Below are 23,770 nucleotides of genomic sequence, written 5' to 3'. Positions count from 1 at the left end.
ATCTGTGTACACTTTGGCTATTGTAGATAATGCTGCTGTAAACCTCAGGAAGCCTGTATCCCTTCCAATTAGTGTTTTTGTATTTTGGGGATAAATACTTAGTAGTATGATTGCTGGATTATATAGTAATTTTATTTTTAACTTTTTGAGGAACCTCCATCCATACTGTTTTCCACGTGGCTGCAGCAGTTTGCATTCCCACCAGCAGGGCACCGGGGTTCCTTTTTCTCCACATCCTCGCCAACACTTGTTATTTCTTGCATTTTTGACTTTAGCCATTTTGACAAGTTCGAGGTGATACCTCAACATAGTTTTGATTTGCTCATCCCGGAGCATGAGTGATGTTGAGCATCTTGTCATGTGTCTATTGGCCATCTCTATATCTTCTTAGGAGAAATGTCTGTTCGTGTTTTCTGCCCATTTTTTAATCAGGTTACTTGTTTTTTGGGGTGTTGAGTCATATAAGTTCTTTATTTTTATTACTAAATATTTATTACTAAATATTTGAATTTGCAAATATCTTCTCCCATTCTATAGGCTGCCTTATAGTTTGTTGATTATCTCCTTTGATATGCAGAGCTTTTTATTTGGTTGTGGTCCCCCTAGTTTATATTAACTTTTGTTTCCCTTGCCTCAGGAGACATATCTAGAAAAATATTGCTATAGTCGGTGTCCAAGAAATTACTGCCTGGGTTCTCTTCTAGGACTTCTAGCTTCAGGTCTCACATTTAGATGTTTAATCCATTTTGAGCTTATTTTTGTGTATGATGTAAAAAAGTGGTCCAATTTCATCCTTTGGGATGTAGCTTGTCCAGTTTTCCCAACACCACTTGTTGGAGACTATCTTCTTTCCCATTGGGTATTCTTTTTGCTTTGCCAAAGATTAATTGATCATAAAATTAGAGGTTTATTTCTGGGTCTTCTATTCTGTTCCATTGATGTGTGTGTCAGTTTTTGTGCCAGTACCATACTGTTTTGATTGCTGTAGCTCTGAAATGTAACATGAAGTCGGAAATTGTGATAACTTCAGTTTTTGTTTTTGTTTTTCTTTGAAGGTTTACTTTGGCTATTTAGGGTCTTTTGTGGTTCCAAACAGATTGTAGGATCATTCTGGTTCTGTGATAAATGTTGGCAATATTTTGTTAGGGATTTCATTAAATCTATGGATTGTTTCGGGTGGTAGACATTTGAACAATATTTGTTCTTCCAACCCATGAACGTGGAATGTCCTTCCACTTGTTTGCATCATCTTCAGTTTCTTTCATAAGTATTTTATAGTTTTCAGAGTATAGGTTATTCACCTCTTTGGTCAAGTTTGTTCCTAGATATTTTATTATTTTTGGTGCAATTGTAAATGAGATTGTTTTCTTAATTTCTCTTCTGCTTCATTATCAGTGCGTAGAAAGACGGTGGATTTCTGCACATTGATTTCATATCCTGCAATGTTACTGAACTCATTTATCATTTATTCTAGTAGGTTTTTGGTGGAGCCTTTAGGTTTTCTATATGTAGTATCACGTCATCTGCAAATAGTGGAGGTTTTACTTCTTCCTTACCAATTTGGATGCCTTTTATTTCTTTTCATTGTCTGATCGCTGTGGCTAGGTCTTCCAGTACCATGTTCAATAAAAGTGGTGAAAGTGGACATCCTGTCTTGTTATTGAACCTCAGGGGGAAAGCTCTCAGTTTTTCCCCATTGAGTATGATGCTCACTGTGAGCTTTTCATACATGGCCTTTATTATGTTAAGGGATGTTCTCTCTAAACTTACTTTGTTGAGGGATATTTTTTTTAATTATCATGAATGTATATTATATTTTGTCAAACATTTTCTCTGCATTTATTAAAATGATCATACAAGTTTCTATCCTTCCTCTTATTTATGTGATGTATCACACTGATTTGCAAATATTGAATCACCCTTGCACCCACCCTGGGAATAAATCCCACTTGACTGTAGTGAATGATTTTTTTAATGTATTGTTGGATTCAGTTTGCTAGTATTTTGTTGAGAAATTTTGCGTTTATGTGCATCAGAGATATTGGCCTGTAATATTCTCTCTCTCTCTCTCTCTCTCTGGTATCTTTATCTGTTTTTGGTGTCAGGGTAATGCTGGCCTCAGAGAATAAATGTGGAAATTTTCCTTCCTCTCCTGTGTTTGGAAAAGCTTGAGAACATTTGGTAGAATTCACCTGTGAAGTCATCTGGCCCTGGAATACTGTTTGTTGTGAATTTTTTTTTTTATTACAGACTCAATTTCATTGCTGGAAATCTGTTCAAATTTTCTATCTCTTTCTTACTCAGTTTTGGTAGGATATATGTTTCTAGGAATTTATCCATTTCTTCTAGGTTGTCCAACTTGTTGGCATATAATTTTTCATAATAGTTTCTTACGATCTTTTTGTATTTCTGTGGTGTTGGTTGTTCTTTCTCCTCTTTCATTTGTGATTTTGAGTCCCCCCGCCTTTTTTTTCTTTTTTATTTTTTTTAATGAGTCTGGCTACAGATTTATCAATTTTGTTCACCTCTTCAAAGAACGAGCTCCTGGATCCATTGATCTGTTCTCTTGTTTATTCAGCTTCTTTATCCTTTATTTCTGCTGTAGATTAGCAGAAATTTTTATTGATAACAGCCTGACTAGAATGTAAGTCTTTCAAGAGTAGTAAATGTTTGTCTTTTGATTCATAGCTTTTTCCCCAGACCTAGAACAGTGCCTGACCTCTAGTAGTCACTCAATAAATGTTTTTAATTTTTTAAAAAAATCGTACTGAAATATCCATTGCATTTGTCATTTTAGCAGTTTCTCAGGGTGCAGCTTGGCTGCGTGGAGTACATCTGCTTTGCTGTGCATCTCTCATTGCCATCCGTCTTCAGGACTTCATGGGGCACAGCTGGAACTCTGGAGTGTGAAACACTAACTCTCCATCCCCTCCTCCTCCTCCCGGCCCTGGCATCCACCATTCTATTCTCTGTGTCTACGGATTTGACTGCTGTGGGCACCTCATGTAAGTGGAATCATGCAGTATCTATCCTCTTATGACACTATTTTTAAATGAAGGAATGAATTTTTTATCATGGGCGAAGATAGGCAGTGAAAGATTTCTAAATTTTTTTCCGGTTATATTGAGATATAGTTGACATATAACATTGTTGCAGTTTGAGGCATGCGTGATGATTGGATATGTGTATGAGTTGTGAAATGATCACCACAGTAAGTTCAGTTAATGTCCGTCGCCTCACAGTTATAAAAAATGTTTTTTCCTTGTAATAACTTTTAGGATCTTCTTCCTTAGTGACTTCCAAGTATACAGAGCAGGAGTATTGTTAGCAAAAAAAATAAAAAATAAAAAAAAAGGAGTATCATTAGCTATAGCCATCTCGTGCATTCATCCCTGGAACTCATTTATCTAATAACTTACAAATTGAGAGATTGTAACCACCTTCAAACCCAAATCCTCCAACCCCTTCCCCCACCTCTGGCAATCTCAGATCTGATCTCTTTCTAGGACTTGAGGTTTTTTTAGATTCCACACAGACATGAGATTATACAGTATTTGTCTTTCTCTGTCTCATTTGTTTCACTTAGTGTGATTCCCCCAAGGTTCGTCTATATTGTCACAAATCCTTCATGTCTATGCTGAATAGTATCCCATTGAGTGTGTGTGTGTGTGTGTGTGTATGTGTGTGTTTGTATTTATTGTATATATCACATTTCCTTTACTCATCATCATTGGACATGTAGGTTGTTTCCAGAATGTGGCTATTATAAAACTATGCTGCTGTGAACCTGAGGGCGCAGGTACCCCTTTGAGATGGTGATATTGTCTCCTTTGCATCTATACCCTGAAGTGAAAATGGAAGATCCTGTGGTAGTTCTAGTCTTAAGTCTTTGGGGAACCTCCATACTCTTTTCCTTCGTAGTCACATGAGTTGCCATTCCCACCAACTCTGCACGAGGATTCCCATTCTCCTGATCCCGGTGAGCATTTGTTATCTTCTGTCCTCCATCGTGGCCATCCTAAAGGGCATGAGGTGACACCTCAAGACAGTTTTGCTGTGCATCTCCCTGGTAACTCGTGATGTTGAGTACCTTTTCATGTACCTGTTGGCCATTTGAATATCTTTGGGAAAATGTGTTCAGGATTTTTACCCCCTTTTTAATTGGATGTTTTTCTTTTTTCTATTGAGTTTTATATGTTGCTTATATACTTTGATATTAAGCCTTATCAGATGGGTGGCTTACAAACTTTTTCTCCCATTCTGTAGGTTGCCTTGTCACTCTGTTAATGTTGCCTTGTCACTTTGTCGATGGTTTGTTTTGCTGTGCAGCAGCTTTTTAGCTTGATGTGGACTCCCTCGTTTATTTTTTATTTTGTTCTTTGTGTTTTAGGTGTCCTGTCCAGAAACAACATCGCCAAGCCCATGCCAAAGAGCTCCTTCCGCTCTGTTTTCTTCTAACAGCTTTATGGTTTCAGATCTTATAGTAAGTCTTTAATCAAATACTTTGAGTTAATTTTTAGGAGTGATATAAAAGAGAAGTCTAGTTTGATTCTTTACATGTGAATTTCTAATTTTCCCAGCACCCTTTATTGAAAAGACTGTATTTTGGGGTGCCTGTCAGTCGGTTGAGTGCCTGCTTTCAGCCAGGGGTCATGATCCCAGGGTCCTGAGATCAAGTCCTGCATCCAGTATCCTGTTCATCAGGGAGCCTGCTTCTCCTTCTGCCTCTCCCCCACTCACTCTCTCTCAAATAAATCTATTTTTTAAAAAAAGACTTTTTTCTACTTTGTCTATTCTTGCCTTCCTTGTCAAATATTAGTTGACAGACAAGTATGCATTATTTCTGGACTCTTGATTCTGTTTCACTGGTCAGCCTGTCTGTGTTTATGCTAGTGTTATATTGTTTTCATTACTGTAGCTGTGTAATACAGTTTGAAATCAGGATGGGTGATGCTTCCAACTTTGTTCTTTCTCTGGGTCGTGTTGGCTCCTCAGGATCTTTAATGGTTCTGTATGAATTTTTGGATTATTCTAGTTCTGTGAAAAATGTTGTTGGGATTTTGATAGGGATCGCATTGAATCTAGATGGCTTTGGGTGGAATGGACATTTTTACAATGTTAGTGCTTTTCATCCATGCACACAGGATATCTTTCCAATTATTTGTGTTTTCCATTTTTTTCATCAATGTCTTGTAGTCTTCAGTATAGAGATCTTTCACCTCTTCCGTTAAATTTATTCCTAAGTATTTTATTGTTTTTGATGCTATCATGAGTAGGTTTCTTTATTTCTTCTTCAGGTAATTTTCATTAGTATTTAGAAACAGTGCCGATTTCCGTATGTTCCTTTTTATCTTGCCACTTTACTGAATTTATTGATTCCATTTACCAGTATTTTGATGGAAGTTAGGACTCTATATAAAATCATGTCATCTGCAAATAGAGATAATTTTGCTGCTTCTTTCCAATTCTTATGCCTTTTATTTCTTTTTCATACATGATTGCTCCACCCAGGACTTTCAGAAATTAATATTTTCTTATGTGTTGGTGAATGAGACCATCTTGTTTTAAAGTGAACTAATAAAAAATAAATAAAAATAAAAGTGAACTAATGATTCTACCTCAGGAACAATTCCTTACAAAAATACTGACTTATGCACAAATATACAGGTTACAAGGATGTTCTTTGTAGCTCTTTTTAGTATAAATTTTTTGTTATGGAAAACGTCCATACTGAGAAGGTCAAGAATCTTAAGTATTGAGCTCTATGGGTTCTTACAACGTGAACACACCAAGATCCCACGTACCTTCTCCTCATCTCTACTGCGCTGCCCATGGAACCTCCATTCTGACTTTTACACTGGTCCATTTTTCCTCTTTTCGACCTTTATATAAATGGAAATCACATAATGTGTTCTCTTTTATGTCTGGCTTCTTTCAGTAGGCAATGTGTGAGATTCATCCATGCAAGTGCATGTATTAAGAAAGTTGTTCTCCTTGCCATCTAAAATATTTGTATTGTATGAAAAAGCCACAATTTTATTTATTCATTTTACTGTCAATGAACATGTTTCCATTTAGGGGCTTTTAAAAATAGCATTGCTCATGGAAACTTTGGGAAGTGATGGAGATGTCTATTACCTTGATTGCGGTGATGGCTTAATGGGTGTATATACATGTGTCCAGACTTGTCAAATTCTGTCCATTAACTATGTATAGTTTTGTTTTTCAGTTATAGCTCAATAAGACTGTTAAAAACCAGTGCTGCCATAGCATTTTTGTTGGTATGATTTAGTGAATATACATACACATGGCTGTTGGGTGTACAGCTAGCACTGGGATTGCTGAGTCGTCATGTGCAGCCTTAGTAGTTTCTGCCAAAGAATGGTGAAAATGGTTGTACCAATTTGTACTCCCACCAGCTGTGTGTGAGTGTTCCTCTAGGTCTACGTATTTGCCAAGACATGATATTGCCGGATCTATCATAATTAGCCATTCTAGTGGAGGCGTAGTGCTGTCTCTTTGTGGTTTATCTTTCATAATCCTGGTGATTAATTAACTTTAGCCTCATTCATTGGTTATTAGGATATCTGGATTTCTATGAATTGCCTGTTCAAGTATTTCATCCTTTTTTTTTCCTCTTAAGCTGTTTTTTCTTATTGATGTGTGGGGCTTCTTTATATTTTGATGAGTTCTTTGTCAGATGTATATCTTGCAAATATCTCCTCCCACCCTGTGGCCTCCTTTTTCATTCTGCTAAAGGTATTGTTCTGAAGAACAGAATTTCTTAATTTTCATGTAGTTTAATTTATCAATGTTTTATTTCATGGTTGAAGCTTTTTGTGTCTTATTTAATATATTCTTGCCTGGCACATTTGTAAACAATTCTCCTATGTTTCCCTCTGAAAACTTTATCTTTCGCATTCAGCAACATATCTGTCAGGACTTGATTTTATTGTGCAAGATAGGGGTTAAACTTTATTTTTATTTTGTGCAAGAGATTTAGCCACTTGTTGGCCAAGCCTCACCTGGTCCTGTGTGGGTCTGTTTCTGGACTCTAAATTCCATTTAAGTGGACTTTTGAACTATCCTTTGATCAATAGCATTGTTTTAATTATAGCTGTAAACTAAGTATTGAAGCTTGGTGGTCTAAGTTTCCCAGTTTTGTCTTTCGTCAAGATTATTGACTATCTTTGCCATCTCCATTCCCATAGAACTTTTGAATTCAGCTTGTTAACTTCCACAACACAAAACCTAATGCTATTTTTATTGTGTTTAATCATCAGATCAATTTTGGTAAAATTTACTTTATTAAGTTTTTAAACCCACAGAGTACATACCTCCAATCACTTAGGCATTTAAGTTTTTTCTCAATTCTGCTCTGTGGTTTTCAATTTCAATTGTACTGGTTTTGAACAATTTCTATTCAGTTTATTCCTAGATATTTGATGTTCTGGTACCCTTGTAAAGGGTATCTTTCTTTAAAAAAATGGTATTCTTTAAATTTTTTATCATAGACTTTTTGTTGCCATACCATTGTTTTTCATAGCAAACAATATGAAATTTTTCAATAGGCAGATTAAATCAATGCACTTCTTTTTCTACAGCCACTAGAAAACAGGGTGGATCCCCATGTACCACCGGGAGATTACTGAAGGGAGTATGATGTTAAATATATAAAAGTCATGCTCTGTGTTACAGTTTTTTAACTACATGGAAATCTGTATCTGTAAAGTCCTTAGAACAAGGTCTAGAAAGATTGAAAGCCACTCAGTAACTGTGTTATCACCAGGGAAGAGAAGGAGTTTAGGCAAAGCTGGCATGAAGGAGGATTATCTTTGTCCTTCCTTACCCATATTTATTGCTTTTATTTTCACAACAAGCTTGGATTACAAGAGAGCAAGTAAAAATGGATTATTATCTGTTTAATGCCTATCTTGCCTTTGGCCCAGGACCTGGCCCACAGTGAGACCTCCACAAATACTCCAAATGGAGCTGACATTCTGGAGCTCACTTTGCCTCCAGGGAGGCCATGGGTCTAATATGGGAGTTCTTTCCTTGTTCTGTTACTTTGAAGATTATATATTATAGACTAATAAAAAAAATACACACAATGGAGCAAAACCGTGAGAGATAACGAAAACTGAACTCCCCAGGGCCAACGTGGCATGCTATTAAGCCACATATCCTGAGCCTAGAAGCAGGTTGCCTCAATGCAGGGGTTTGGTTGCAAGTGCTGGGGGTGCTAAGGCTGGAGCAAGTATCCAAGCAGACAAGCCCCCTCCTCAAGGGGCTTCTGGTCTAGTGGATGAGAGTACAGAGGCTGCTTAAGGAAAGCCTCAGCTTTATTAAATGGTGTAGGTGTTGAGGAGAAAAACTGGAGTGGAGGGAAAGGGATATGGGTAGTGGTTGGGGTAGGGGTGTTAGTTTTAGATGGAACAGGCAGGGATACCTCCCTGGGAAGCGGGAACAGAAGCCCTGAGTTGAGGGAACACAGCAAATGCCCTTGCAGAAGAGAGCTCCAGGGAGACGGAAGAGCAAGTGCGAAGCCTCAGGCAGGAGTTTGTGTTCATGGACCGTGAGGTATCTGTGCCCCGTGCTGCGGCCGAGGGGGAAGGGGCGAAGGGGCTGACTGTGGACCTCCTTGCAGCCATTGGGGGAAATCTGCAGGGGGTGCAGTGAAGGCAATCTGCCCTAATTTAAAGGACCCTCTGGCTATGGTGCTGAGGAAGACAGCTGGGGCAGGAGGGGAGGCAATGGGACGCCTTAGGCCTCGGATATCCTAAGCCCAGGAAGCACAGATGTGGCTCAGACCAGGGTGGCAGGAGTGGGATCAGCTGAGACTTTGGATATCCAACTTAGATGATGACAAGTTTCGGAGAAATTTAAAAACAGGACTATGACATTTAAAAAATAGGAGTATTGTGGAATGTTCAGAAAATAACCCATTTTAAAAAGCCATCCTTGAAGGCTTCTTCTTCCCTTCAAGAAAAACTTAACTGAAGATGTGTATAATCCACAGGGACCCAAGGGCAGCCTCAGAACAGCCCTAGGGTCCTAATTTGGGGTGCATGGGGGGGGAGTCTGCACCTGCCTTGCCCCCACCCCCCTCCCCGAGGTAGAACCCCGGCCGAGATCAGGACTTGATGGCTGGGGATGCTGAGTAGGGACCTATGTGATGAGCCTCCCCTTCTATGGGCAGTGGGTACTACTCCCTGGGGAGCAGGTGGGAGGAAGACCCTGCCTCGCTCAGGGCAAGAGTGCGGAACCCTGACCCTCACTCTCTCTCACACACTGACCCAGGGCCCCAGGCCCAGAGACTTTCTCAGGGAAATATGGCTTCTTCAGGAAGCCAAACGCCTGAGGATGAATTTTCCATGAAATGTCCTTTTTTTTGTTTTGTTTTGTTTTTGCTCTGATAAAACCGCAGTACTTTTTAACAACTGTTTTATTGAGAAATAATTCACATTCCTTAAAAGTTACCTGTTTAACGCACACAGTTCAATGGTTTTGACCGCAGTCGATTTTCGAGCGTGGTCCTCACCTCGGAACGACGCCCCCCTCGTGTCTCTGCAGCTGTCGCCCCCACTCCGCATGTTTCCCGGCCACAAGCAAGCACCCGTCTGTTCTCTGTCTCCGTGGGTTGGCCTGCTCCGGATGTTGCGTATAAACAGAAACTTGGTTTTTGGGGATCAGCTTCCATCACTTAGCGTAATGTTTTCAAAGTTCATCGTGTTGTGGTCCATCCATGTTCCCTCTGTAACTGGGTAAGATTCCATCGTATGGAGACACCAAAATTTTAAAATCCATTTGTAATGGCTTTTGGGGGGTTACTTCTACCTTTTGATTATTGCAAACTGTCCTAAGCAATCATGAGTAAGCATCCGTGTGAACGTAGATTGCCGTGACTTACGGATGTAACGGAATAGAAATCTGGGTCCTGTGGTAGCTGTTGAACCAGATGAGAAGCCGCTGGCCTGTTGGAAGTGACTGCATCGTTTCATAGATCCGCCAGCAGGTGTGTGAGGGTCAGGTGTCTGCACAGCCCGCAGCACTTGCTGTCTGATCATAGCTGTCCTCGTGGGCGTGACGGGGGCTCTTACCGTGGATTTGATTTGCATCTCCCTGATGACCGATGATGCTGGGCATCGTTTCATGTGCTTGTTGGCCATGTGTGTGTCTTCTTTAAAGAAATGTCTATTTCTGATCATTTGCCCATTTCTAAATGGAGTCATTTGTCCTCTTGCTGTTTGTGTTTGCAAGTGTTCTTGATATACTTTTGATGCAAGCCCCTTATCGGATACACGGTTTTCAGTTTCTCCCATTCCGTGGGCTGATTTCCAACGGCTCTATGACGTCTTTGAAACATAGATATTTTGGTGTCAAATCTGAAATGTGCACCAGATTCATTGCATCACACACGGTTGCCAATCTGTGTGTCATCTGCAGTCAGATCTGAAGTCCTGAAGAGAGCCCGCCCTGTGTGTTCTCCTCACTTCGACAGTCTTTCCTCTTACATTTAGGTCTTTGATCCATTCGAAGTCCATTTTTGTATATGGTATGAGGTGAGAGTCCAAGTCTATTCTCTTGCTTGTGACTCTCCAGTTGTTCAGCATATGTGGTGAAGAGACTATTCTTTACCCTGGAATGGCCCTGGCACCCTTGTCAAAACCGGGTTGACCACGAATACACGGGATTATTTCTGGGCTCTCAGTTCTCTCCCACACATCTGCACATGCGCCCGGCACCAGTACTGTACTGTCTTGATTTCTCTCTCTTCGTAGTAAGTGTCGAAATCAAAGTGGAGTCCTCTGACTTTGTTGTTCTGAGCTTGTGGGGGTTCTCTGGGTCCCGTGCGGGAGCACACGGATTTCAGGATCTGCTTGTCAGTGCCTCCAAGAAGCCAGCTGCGCTTCTGATAGGGGTTGCATCCAATCTGTGGATCGATTGGGAAGCATTGCCATCTTAACGATAAACTGTCTTCCAATCATGAACGTGTGATGCTTTCCCATTTATTTAGGTCTTAATTTCTTTCAATCATAAAACCACAGGTCTTTTTGAAAGCTGCTTGAGCGCTTGCGTGAGCTTTTCAGAGTGCCGGCTCTTACCAGCTCCCTGCAAGGGCTGGTCCAAGGTGCAGTCTCCACCCTGTCCAAGCAGGTAGATGGAGGGGAGCGGGTTTGGGTTTTGCTCTAGCTCGTGCTCTGGCTCCTGTGAGCCTCGGCCCTCCCCACTGCCCAGGCGGATGGGGGCTCTGCGCTCCATCTCATTGCTGCTTCAGTTCAGAGGTCCTGGGTGCCCTCCGGACTTTGATGTCAACACCACCTGTTCTCTCTGCCCCTGAACACTGTTCTCTCCTCTCTTAGGGCACCCCCCACCCTGATCTACACCCACTTGTGTAAGGCAGAGTCACATTATTGAGCACACGGGTATGCACTTCATTCAGCCCAGCTTACCGAAAGGCCCACCCCTTTACCACTGCTTTGCTGGGTCACCTGTGCTGTAGGTCAGGTGAGCATGTGTCCAGACCCGACTCTCCAGTCTTGCTCGAATGCCACGCTGTCTTCCTTGCTGTGGCCCCACAAGGAACCTTGCTTGGGCAGTGTTAGGGACGGAATGCTCGTGCCCCAAAATCTGTATGTTGAAGGCCTACTCGCCAACCTACTCGCCAACGTGACCAGAGGTGATAAAGCTTTAATGAGACGCTGGGGTGGGGCCCCCACGGTGGGAGTCGTGCCCTCGCAGGAGATGAAAGCCCTTCTCCTCCCAGCATACGGGCACACAAGCCAGGAAGAGCACCCTAACCACCAACCGGGCCTGCCAGCACCCGGAGCTGGGACTTCCCAACCTCCAGAACTGGGAGATGGAAATGTCTGCTGTGTAGGGCCCCGGGTGTAGGATTTTGTACAGACGCCCAGCCTGAGTGAGACCTCAGGTGGCCACTCTGCCCGTTGCCGCAGCCCCTCGAGGTTGCTCTCAGCTCCATGGAAATTCCAGGAGCAGCTTCTCAGCCTCAGGAAAGGAGCTCCTGGAGCCGGACCAACACTGAGACTGGGTCCCGAGGTCTTTTTTGGGGAGAACTGGCATCTTTGCAACATGCAATTTTTCAACCCATGAATATGTTTAATACCTCCATTTCCTAAGATCCCCAGCATTTCTCAACAATTATATGGTTTCCCGGGCAGTCATCTTCGATCACATTGGCAGCTTTCTTCCTGGGTGTTGGTATTATTTGTGGCGTTGTAAGTGGTGTGCTTTTGAAAAAATTCCTACAAGCTCAGAACAACAAAGTCAGAGGACTCCACTTTGATTTCGACACTTACTACGAAGAGCAGAAGCTGTACAAGTAAGGATGAAGAGTATGAGGCCTCGAGGGATGCTGGAGAAGCCGGGAGCAGGGCATTCACCTGCTCTCCCTTGGGCCCTGCCCCCCCGGGGCCCTGCAGCCCTTGGGCTCTGCACCCCTGGGCACCGCTCCTCAGCCACCCTCTCTGAGCTCCAACCAGCCTCTTGGTCTCCCATGGCCCCCATGCCTCAGCTGCCATTCCACGTGGTCTTGCATCACCAGCACCCCCGGTACCCCTGGGCATCATCTAGAATCTTCTACCTCCCAAACACACCAAACATTGATCCCTCTATAATTCTATTATTTTTTCCAAATATTTACTATTCTGTCACATTAATATATATTTCTTTTTCTTGCCTTCTCTTGACATAGAAACTCACAATTTTGAATTATGTTTTATGCACAGTATCACATGCCTGCTTTGCCTTAATTTGATATCATTAGTATTTACCATTTCCTTAAATATACTTTAAAATTGTGATCTTAACGGCTCTGTAGAATATATAATATTCTATTATATGGCCATACCATAATAAATTAAGACTTGCTATTCTCAGGTATTTGGGTTCTTTCCAGTTTTTTAAATACATATTACTGCAGCGAACAATCTTGTACTTGAATCTTGCCTAATCTCTGATTATTTCCTTAAGATTGATTCCTAGAAGTGGAATTAGCGGGTCAAAGGATATGAACATTGTTAAGTCTCTTGATATAACGTCAAATTGATTTCCAGAAGGCTGTACCAATTTACTCTTCTATCGACAACTCTAAGAATGCCCATTTCTCCATCAACAGGATTGAGTATTAGCTTTTAAGTAAAATCTTTTCTAATTTAATAGATGAAAAAAATTTCATCTCATTATTTTGATGTGCATTTTTAAGTAAGGTTGAATACATTTTCCAAAGCTTATCAATCACTTGTATTGTTCCCTTGTGAATGGACTGTGAATTTGCCTGTTTTTCTTCAGGGTATCTGGTCTTATTGATTTGCAAAAGCTCATTGTATATTGAGATATAAACCCTTTTGTTGTAATTGTCGCAAGTTTCTCTCTGTCTCCTGGTGGCCTCACCCCGGGCCCAGACCAGCCTGGGTTCCTTGGGCTGCAGTGGTGGTTCCGGGCTTGGTCTTTTGTGGCAGGAAACACAAGTTTCAGGCTTCGGCTCGGCTAGGAGTTCCCCCAGCCCCCGTCGGGTGAGTGAGCTGTCCCCAGCCTGCCATCAGCACGGCAGTGGGAGCCGTCCGACGGGGCAGCCTGGTGGGGTGCCCGTGTGCCCCCCTGACACTTCACTTCTGTCCTGGCCAACCCCTCTGACTTTGCTGTCGCTCACTCTGGTCCTGCTAACCGAACCACTAGTGAGCTTTCCCCGCTCCCCTCATCCTGCCCCTCTGCCAGCCACGACAGAAGCTTTGGCTGAGCCCTGCCGGGGCTGGGGACTTGGCCGACGCCGCAGGCCTTGCAGCCCAGTCCCGCTGGCACTGCCTCCCTTCCTGTCCCCCTCCTGTCCCTGCGCCGCGTGAAGGGCCCCTACACACAGCTCGCACTGCAGATGCTGGGTGTGGCCCGGGGTACCCCATGGACGCAGGCGGCAGGCTCTCCGCAGCCCCATGTGGGCTCCCCGGCCACATGCTGACCGTGTGGTGGCCCGAGGGTGCTGGTGAGAAGCACCGGGGACACAGCTCCTCAGAGGCGCCTAGTTTGTTGCCAGGGCCCCGGGGAGAGGAACCTCTGCCTTTGGCTTTGGAATCGTGGTCCTGTGACCTTGGCTGTGTCCAGAAACAAGACCCCCTGAGCTTCAGCTGACGAGGCCTGGCTGCGTCAAGCCCTGGGGGCAGCACGTGTCCCCTGAGCTTGGTTGGAAGCTTCCGGGGAGGTGTGGTGGTTCTCCTACCATCCAGATGCTCCATCTCTCTGTCTCTTCTGTCTCTGTGTCTCTGTCTCTCTGCACCCTCTGCCCCCACCCAAGACAGCTGAAACCGAAGTCAGTGGAAAGAGCAGGATTGGGAGGTCAGAGACTCGGTTTAGCCTCTGGCCCTGGTCCCTCTGGTCTTGTGACCTCGGGCTGGTTACGTCACCTCTCTGAACAGCCATTGTCCCTCCCGAGGTGGGCACGGGCTCTGGCACAGGGTCCCTGGGGCTGCTGAAATGACCTGCAAAGCCCTGGGTTTCGCAAGTGTGCATGGGGTGTGGTGCTTACTTGCTCTTCAGAAATGCGTGGACTCTTCACCTCACTTTACAGACTGCATTTCTAAAGGTGGTCTCCAAGCATTCTAGAATCGGGAGTGGTGTTTCCTCCCCTCCTGAAGCAGCGCCCGCCCCGGCCCTGCACCAGCCGGGCCTTGTGGCCTTGGCTGGGCGTCCCCGCTTGGGAAGGGACGTCGAGGAAGGCTGGTGCCCCTCGTCCTGGGGCAGCTCCCAGTCCGCCCAGCAGCTGGTGGCCCGGGGTCGCCCAGGTTTGGTGGCAGCACAGGGAGGCCCATCGCTGGCCCGGACAAGGGCCAACACTGCGAGGCAGGGAGCACTTGGGCTCACGTGGGACAGTGAGGGGGAGGTGGCCAGGTTTCCTCGGGGCCCCGGGTGACAGGCGCTTGGGATGGGAGGGCCGGCTGGTCCCCTGGCTCCCACGTCACACTGTGGCTCCGAGAGGACGTGCCCCTGTTGGCCACGAGTGGATCGTGGGTGTGCACCCAGCGGTCATGGAGCTCCACCAAGGGCGATGGGGGCCTGGGGCCCGGGGGCGAGGATGGCTCGGGAGGGCGTCCAAGTCCCCACGGGCGGCAGTGGCTGCCCCCGCGCGTCCCGGGCCAGGCGCTGGGAGCGGGGCTCCCCGGCCCCGGACTGGCAACTTGCTCTCTGTGAAACTGGGAAATGACAAATGACCAAAAAATCAATTTGTAATCTGATTGGAGGTTTTTGATTTCCTCTGATGAGTTTAAATTTCATTAAAAGCAACCTTATTCCAACATAAAAGGAATCCTTGAAGGGTAAAACAGGGGATTGTCTCACTGAGTATAAAGCCTCCCGACTCTTTTGTGTGATTTATTCATCGCATTAATTGTGAGGGCCAACCTGTGGTGTCCGTTGGCAGCTGCGCCGTTATCAGGGCCTGGGATCGGCCGGGCGCGCTCAGAGCACAAGGACTCACATTCAAAACTCGCTCTTTGGCATATTGACACTTGAGTTATCAACCTCTCTTATTATCTGCTGGGAGGGAGCGCGGAGCTCGTGGGACAGGCAGCTCCGAATCGCTGCCGCGGCCGCCCCTCTGCATTCTCTTAATTGTATGTATTCTCCGGAAAAAATGATCATCGTGGCCTCTTGTCTTGATGAGAAATTGACATTTTCGGAGGACCCGTTCGGCGCTCGGAGCCAGGAGATAAGGCCGAGTTGTTCTAAAGGAGAGCAGCCTTTCTTCCCTTTCAGCTCCCTCCCCTTCCTTCTGTTGCTCTCGCTGACCTACTTGATGACTATGGATTTCATGAGGTCTTTTTCAGCATTTGAACTATAAAAGGTTCAGAATGACACCACCCCTTATAGACAAAAGATAACCTTGCCCTTTGAATATATTGATTCTTTATTAACTAGGCTGTTTAATGCAATGAAATGAGGCATTAGATGGAAGCCCATTTCAAGTGCTTTGAATAATCTTTAAAAGCTTGAAAGACCTTAAAAGGCGGCCTGACAATAATTGGCATACATTTGGAGAGAATGCGGTTCTCGCTCCTGATTCGAAACACAAACATGAAACAATTTCTCCCCAGGTTGTAGGGCCCAGGGAGCCAGCTCTGGGGAGGCAGCCCCCCCCCCCGGCGCCCCGCCCCCCAGCCCGCCCCCTGCCGCCCAGGCTGGCGCTTCTGGCACCAGCTCCGAGTGGGGAGGTAGGGGACTGGAGGCCCCAGCCCCACCCCCTGCACCTCGGGAAGGAGCCCCGGGGGGGACGGGCTGGACGGGTGGGCCTCCGCAGCCTGGTTACCCCCACCCCAGCCTCTTCTTCTCTGCTATCTCTTTAAGGCCGAAACAAAAATGCAGCCAAAGGAACCCGATTGTCATTGACGGAAGAAAAAGGTATTCACAAGTTTCTTTATGTTTTGAATAATTGTTTCCTGTTTTGCTCAGCAGAACAAGTAATTAAGATGACATTTGTGAGTACTAATTTGGATCACACTTATGTGTATGTGTTACAGAGCTGCAAGCCAAAACATGCAAAACCAGCCTCTCATTGAGGAGAAAGTGAAAAATCCAGAATGAGCTGGAAGGGGAGGGCCGAGAACTCGCAGGAGCCCAGGGCCCTTGTGTGAATCGGAAGCTCTCCTTAGCCTGGTGCCTCTGCCCACAGCCCTGTGCGGCCCACAGGGGCCGCCGCCCTGCACCTGGGCCGGGTGATGGCATCCCCGTCAGACCTCGGCCGCTCTACCGTCTGGGCCCCTGGCCTCTGCCCACCTGTCTGAGCCTGAAGCTGGTTCGCGGCTCAGCGTGCCTGTCTGGCGTAGCCTGAGCCCTTGCTTCCCTCCCTGCCAAGCCCTCCAGTTTGGAAGCAGAGGCAGGAGGGCCAGGGCGGGGATGGGGGTGGGGTATCTTGTGGTTGATTAACTGCAGGGTGCTGCTGTGGCCTCCGTCACACAGTCCCCAACAGACATGGAGTGCAACATACGTACAGATGGCCCCTCTGGGGACAGAGCCATCTCAGGAACGGTAAGAATTTCTCTATGCAGGTTAGAGGGCGGTCTGAGGACCGAGAACTTTGTAAAAGTTTCTTCCATGAATGACCTTTATCTTGCCCCAAGATGCAGCCCTGGGGCCCAGGGTCTGAAAGGGAACCACCCCCACCCCCCACCCGCCACCCCCACCCAGCCCAGTCTAACGTGTGCATGCGTTTTGCCTTGCATTCGAATCAAAACAGATAAAATTACCCAAAGTGAAATTCACAGACAAGAAATACTTTAATTAAATATTGTGTAAAATGAACATTTTTATACAGTTAAATATCTGAAAAAATGTACAGATAAAACAATCTTATTGTAGGGTCTTTAACAGTAAAATCTACCATTTAGTGAAGCGCTCAATTTTGAGACAATGAAGCGATGAGGGGCATTGACTAATTAATCTAAAACACAAACCGAGTGCAGGGATGAGGAAACTTGCAAACGTTCTTAACATGTACACGTGAGCTTGTTTTTTTAGATCAAACCCTTACTTATACAAAATAAAACGGAGGCAATTTAGTTCCAAAGTGACTTCTCAGGCTTTCCCACGTAGCTAAGCCTTAGCGGTCATGGGGCCGGACCGCGACCTGCTGACCACCGGGACATTCTGCTGTTTTATTTAGTCCCTCGAATGAACACTTTCCTAAGTTGTGCATGGTTTTGTTCTTTTGTCAAGAAAGTTGTTTTTTAATGTCCCTCCTTTTTGTTTTACATCTGATTTCTGCTGCAATTCGCGAAACGTCTGCTGTGTCTGTGAGGCGTTTAACACAAAGGGAAAAGACTGACCCTCCTGGTCTCACTGTGGGTTTGGCACGGACAGGCACAGTATCTGAAGGAGGTCATTCCGGTTTTAAAAAGTACAGACAGCGCTGCGGGGGTCCGACCACAAAAAAGGTGTCGTTTCAAAAAAAGTTAAAAACCAGCGGTGATTTTTGGTTCCCCCGAAACCTCTCTGGATCCTAGGTGGGCCCCGGGGAGACACGGAACGCAGCAGAATCAGACGCAGAATGGAGCGACACATGGAACGTCAGGTTTGTGCTTTTGTTTGTGTGTGTGTGTGTGTGTGTGTGTGTGTTTACACCATAAATCTCCAAATGAAATATCGATTAACGATTGTGTTGTAAGCCTGTGATAAAATAGCACAAAGGTTCTTTAAAGAAGTCCACTTTTAAGGCATCAGAGAAGTTAATGTGGCAAACATTTTAATTAAAACATCAGAAGTAAATTTTATTTTAAACTTTAGGCCTCTGAATTTTTCCAGTAAACACAGTTCAGCTATGTGGCAAAGTCATGGGTGGCAGCTAAGATGATTTTTTTTTTTTTTTTTTTTTTTTTTTACATTCTACAGAAAAATAAAATAAGGACACAGCCCCAAACGGTGTCACCTCTTTGCGGCTGTTCCACATGCACGGAATCTACTAGGATTTGTCACAGCCGAGTGGCACCGTTTTGTTTTGACTATACAACGAACTTTTTTTTTTCAAAAGTATTTGTTCAGATAACTTAAAAATAATATAAAAATAAACAATGAATTTGACTTTTCCTCAAAATAAAAAAAAAAGAAAAAAAAAAAGGACGGGAAGTCTCAACAAAAGCAAATCTGAAGCACAAATGAAATGCAAGGACACCAGTTCACTTTAACAGAAACAGATCAAAGAGACAGCTCTTGGCTTAATGCTCTTCCCAACACCAGGCCACGATCAAAAACCAATACAGACGAGAGAAAAAAGAAAATGGCAGGAAAACCAATGTACAAAGTCTCGAAGATAAATACAATATTTATAATCGATATGTTACAAAAGAAAGTCCCTTAGCAACTGTAAGTGTTCATGGAAAAGTGTTGAATGGAGACCATTTTATTCCTTATGAGACACATAAGGAAGAAAACGTGGTGGTGGGGGTTTTGTTTTTTCGTTTTTTTTTTTTCTAAATATTTAAGTGGATCTGAAAAAAATTCAAGACAAGTGTATAAATATTTAGCTACAACTTTGGCAAAATCACAAAAGTCTACAATTTTATAACCACATACAAAACACATTAGGGAAGAAGGAGCTAGAAGTCAAAAGGACAAGTTCTGGTACAAGAAACATGGACCTCACAGTAGCCTAAGAATGCAATAGTATACAGTGCTAGCAAAAGTTGAAAAAATGTTGCAGATCACACTTGCTTAACAGGAAGCTCTAGCAGTGGGAGAATAGTTAAACCAACAGACAGTAGCATTTTTTTTTCTGTCAGTGTGCTTGTTGAAGGCAAGAGAATTCAATATCAAAGTTACAATTTCTAACTACAATAAGTTACAAAGTTTCATTTCATTAAGATGAAGTTAAGCCATGATAAACCCGCCCCCCCGCCCCTGCCACCCCGAAATCTCCTCGTCACGTAGTCCTCCTCTCTTCCAGTTCGATGGCTCACACCTCCTTGGCCCCCTTTTTTTTTTTTCACCACAAAAAAATATTTCACATTATAGAGATACACAACCATTGTGAATCTAAGTTATGAGCACAGAAAAATGTCCGGAGGCATTTTTCATCAGTGTTTCATGATAATCAAAATGGTGCATTCACAAAGTTTCTCCCAACACATAGCAAGTACTAGACAGAGCCAAGACGGAGTCAGAAACTTTATACAAAATAGGCGTCGCTTTGTTTTCCTTAGTCTTCAGGACCGAGAAATGTGGAAATATGAGAAAAGTTCAGTCAATAAAATGGAATCGTTCGTGAAGAAGTAGGCTGTTTGCATGTTGATTCTTAATAGTTTAAATAAAATCTTTAAACAAAGTCTCTCGTCGCGTTGCCGCGGCTGCTGAAGCCTCGCAGACACGTCTCCAGCAGCAGGTCCTAGACACTAAGCGTGTCCCCTGAAGTCCGTCCTTGGGCGCGGGCGCTGCGGGGCGGCAGCCGCTCACATCGGCGGCACTACCAGCCCAGACATAGCTGAAAGAGAGAGGGCAGGGCCGCGGGTTACTGGGCCGCCCCGGCGCGGGCCCCGCGGCCTCCGCTCAGCGCGGGACGTGGGCCGCCCACCAGCCCGGGCTCGGCTACCTCCGGGGGCCGGGGCCCCCCCCACGGCCTCCCGGCCGCAGCCCTCCTCGGGGAGGGAAAGGCTGCCGCTTCCCCGGGGCTCAGGGGCTCGTCTCTAGCGGGCGGAGGCCACCTCGGTGGACAGATGGGAACCAACCTGGTGGCGTCTGGGGCGCAGGCCCGGCGGGACCCGCACTCGCTCCCTCCGGGAACACTGGATGCGCCTCAGTCTCCCCTCTGCTCTCACCCTCGCCTCTGACCTCCTGCCGGCCGTTCCGTATCGTAAAGGTGAGTCGCGGGCTCTCCGCGAGCAAAGCCGCTCGCAGCCCACCTGCCCTGCCACCTGACGGCCGGGGGCCCCGAAGAGACCCGAGCCAGGCCCCACCTTACGGGGAGCTCTTTTCGCTCCTCTCCCCAATAAGAAACTTGGTGCTAAAATGCCAAGCGCGGCTGACGCTTTCCAGTGAACTCCTGGCACGGATATAATTTAAAATCTTGTAACTTTAGTGTTGTTTAATTTTTGTCAGAATGATCATTCTCATTAATTTATGTATAACATATTAATACATTTGTTCACGTAGTGATGTGAGCTTCAATTTCCCAGTTCATTAATCTCAACAGTATTAATTCCTCTCCGACTCACCGTTACAACATTATGGTTTGGCAGCCCCGTGTGTGTACACACTGCTTAGGTGGTGCCGTCCTCCCGGGGCCTCCGCACCGTGTGGACGGTGGACGGGCCGTGGCACCTGGCCACCTGCCTTGCGAGCAGCTCTGGGCTGGGGGCCGCTGCTGGCCCGCAGGCCGGTCGGCGGCACGCGGGGCCTGGGCGTCCCTCTCATACGCTAAGATGTTGGGAAGACAATTATTTCAAATCACGGATACCTTTCCAGTTCCTTTTTTGAGCATTAGTTCATCAAAGTGAAATATGCCACCGACTTCACAAAAGGGCCAGTTTGTCTTCTCCACGGTAACGTCCTCAGCACCCAGCAGAGAGCCTGGCACATAGTAGGCGCTCAGTAAATACTGGTTGAATGGATTCATTTTTTTAAAGGAGTAACTGGATTTGATTTTCACCGGGAGGAGCATATACCAAAGGTGGTGTCTGAAAGAGGCCAGATGACGGCCACTTAATTCAGTGCCTGTGGCCCCCGTGAGTCACAAAGAGCCACGCGTAAGATCACGAGGCCTAGGGGCACTCGCGTGGCCCACCCGCCGCGCGCCTCACAGGCCACTCTGCGGCCTACACTGCCCAGGGGACCCGGCCCCATCTGAGGCAGCCGCGTCCAAGGGGTGCCTCCCCCTGCCCTCGGGACCAGCCCTTCTCCCTCCTGAGCACACGTGTGAGCGAGCGCTTAGAGACGGGCTCCCGCCCAGCCTTCACGCATGCACGGCCCTGGGCTAGGTGCACCCGCTTCCAAGGCAGCGCGGCCCGGCAGCCCGGGGTCCGCTACCCCAGCTCGGGAAGGCCGGCTGCGTCTCAGGACAGGGAGGGCAGGCGGGCTCCGAGCTGGGCTCCGCAGGTGGCACGAGGACCCGCCATCCGCGGCCCGGGGCTGCAGGCGGGGTACACCCTGCTTCCCACTGGGCCAGCGGCGGCCGTGAAGGCCTGTTTGCCGAACGGCTGGAATGGGGGGCCCCCACCCCACTACGCTCCACATGATTCCCAAAGCGGCTGCCCCTCCTCAGGGGAGGGGCCCCTTTGCCAAGAGGACGCGTGGGTGAGGTTGGCAGCAGGAGGCGGTGGTTTTCATCAACCGAGAGTCTGTTACCCGCGGGGGGGCACGGATGGGTGGCCCTGGCGGGACTGCCAGGAGGGGCAGCGCGTGGCGGCCCGCCGAAGGGGAGCATGCAGCGGCCACGCGGCGGCGGGGGGCGGGGACCCCGAGGGAGGGCTGGGGCTCCCAGCCCGGGCTGCCCTGGCTCGGGGGTGATTGGGGGGGCCCTGGGGGGACAGTTCGGCCCGCGCTCCAGGAGCAGCGGGGCCAGTGCGTCGCCCCTCACCTTGGAGTCCGTTCCCGTTGGCGCTGGTGCAGGAGGGAGGAGGAGAAGCTTGGGGCCGGACCACGGGCGCGAAGGCGCTCTTTTGTTTCACTGCAGAGATGACATTGGCAGGTGAGAATGAGAAAATGCTGTGTGTGCCGCTACAGTTTGAAGGGAGGGTGACCGAAGAGGCTGCCATGGTGGGGCTGGACGGCACTACTGCAACAAAGCAAACATGGTCAGGACGCGCGGCGCCGGGCACGGCAACACGACACAGAGAGAGCGCTCGTGGGGCCTCGCCGGGAGCATCGGGGTCCCCCAGACAAGCACGCCACGGCTCTGGCTCGGCCACTCTCTGGGTTAACAGGCAAACTCTCGGGTTGGACTTTGGTCTCCAATCGGGCAGCCCCATTTTGTCGGGGTTTCCAACGTGGCCTCGCGGGGCCCGTCGCGGGGTCAATTTACCGTCGCCACACGGACACCCAGCCTCCAGAGCCACCCTCCCTTGTATCCAGCAGCTCACATCACAGAACAGCCAAGCAATGCACACATTTGACTTTGTAGTGAACATGAATCTGTGTGATGACGTGTGACAAAAACAGACACTTACTGCCGTAGGGAGAGTTAGCGGAGGAGCCATTAAGAAATCCAGGCGAGCCAGGGACCCCTAGATTGGCCATGGCGCCACTTCCATATCCATTCATGCTAGTGCTCACTGTGTTGTAATTGGACTGCTGGGGAGTACTGCTGGGGACGTAGCCTCGCGGGGACACGCTGCTTGTATTGCGACTGTAGCCGACTGTTAAAATCCCCCCCCGGCCAAAAATAACGTTATTATCAGGGAGAGACACTTGGGGGGGGTTTCCCCGCAAATCTCTATCATATATTAAACATTTTTAATTGACCTCACGCTCCGCGCCAGCCCTAGCGCCTCCAGCCAGCTTGGTACCCTGATCACGCCAACCCGACCGGGCGCCGCCTCGCCGAGCCCCGTCCTGTCTCCGCTCCGACAGCCGGCCCGGCCGCCTCGAGCTGACCGGCAGGTGCGCGCGGGGTTTCTTTGGAAGCAATTACCGACAGCTCGGGTTCGGGGGCTGTCCCCCCACGCTAGTGAACTTTCGGCCTCGGCAGACCTTCAAATGCCATGGCTGACAGGGAGAGCTTGTTTGTGGCCGTAACTCCCCAGGAAGGGCTGTTTGGGGGTCTCTGTCTGTCTGGTTCCTAGTCCTGTGAGTGCGGGGGGCGGGGGGGCAGGAGCGGGAGCGCAGGTGAACGGAGGAGGCTCAGCGGCAGCACCGTGGAGGCGCTTCCTGAGGCTGCTGCCCTCGCAGGCTGGATGGGGGTAACTAAGGGGCGCTGGGACTGGCTCACACCTCGGGGTCCTGATGGGAGGAGGTGCGCCCGAGAGCGGGGCTCGGGGGGCACTGGGGGTTCCTCTGCACTTACTCCTTCCAAGTCCCACCCGTGCGACATACGCAAGAAGGGTCCTGTCCTCTTACTCCACCACAGCTGTCGTGTGGCTCCTCCCAGCCTTTCAAGGAAACTTCTAGCAAAAACCAGTAGGCGGAGTGGCAGCCAGGTACCGTTGCAGTAAGTTAGCTCTGGCTTCTGGGGGTGCGCCCCGCCGCGCCCTCTCCGGGCAGGGCCGCCCTGAGGACCTCCCCGCGCCGAGCCGCCGAGAGCCCGGTGCTGCCCGCCTTCCCTGCCGGGCCCAGGACGCGG

The 23,770-nt window shown here is 47.4% G+C and overlaps 1 protein-coding gene and 1 long non-coding RNA gene across 18 annotated transcripts in view; one reads left to right on the top strand and one right to left on the bottom strand.

Moving 5' to 3' along the window:
• LOC121484375 overlaps positions 1–18,534 on the top strand; it is a 51,471-nt gene extending 32,937 nt beyond the window's left edge. For 4 of the 5 annotated variants that reach the window (XR_005986012.1, XR_005986011.1, XR_005986013.1 and 1 more), the window contains 4 exons: positions 2,798–3,005; positions 4,391–4,483; positions 16,354–16,407; positions 16,527–18,076. This is a non-coding gene — a long non-coding RNA (uncharacterized LOC121484375). Of the gene's footprint in view, positions 1–2,797; positions 3,006–4,390; positions 4,484–16,353; positions 16,408–16,526; positions 18,077–18,393 lie in introns of those variants that run through there. The other variant, XR_005986014.1, reaches the window with a different exon arrangement.
• The window catches only part of EBF3 (EBF transcription factor 3), a 116,661-nt gene continuing 111,142 nt past the window's right edge, over positions 18,252–23,770 (bottom strand). For 2 of the 13 annotated variants that reach the window (XM_041743562.1, XM_041743564.1), the window contains exons 14-17: positions 22,659–22,847; positions 22,070–22,267; positions 20,951–21,063; positions 18,252–19,978 (exon numbers count right to left, since the gene is read on the bottom strand). In XM_041743562.1, the coding sequence (XP_041599496.1) occupies positions 19,961–19,978; positions 20,951–21,063; positions 22,070–22,267; positions 22,659–22,847 (518 nt within the window). In that variant the 3' untranslated portion in view covers positions 18,252–19,960. Of the gene's footprint in view, positions 19,979–20,924; positions 21,171–22,069; positions 22,268–22,658; positions 22,848–23,770 lie in introns of those variants that run through there. The other 11 variants (XM_041743568.1, XM_041743570.1, XM_041743566.1 and 8 more) reach the window with 8 other exon arrangements.

This window comes from Vulpes lagopus, chromosome 2 (assembly GCF_018345385.1).
Source record: "Vulpes lagopus strain Blue_001 chromosome 2, ASM1834538v1, whole genome shotgun sequence".
NCBI lineage: Eukaryota > Metazoa > Chordata > Mammalia > Carnivora > Canidae > Vulpes > Vulpes lagopus.
The sequence above is the reverse complement of the archived record's forward strand: the minus strand, read 5'-3'. Positions and strand labels throughout refer to the sequence as shown.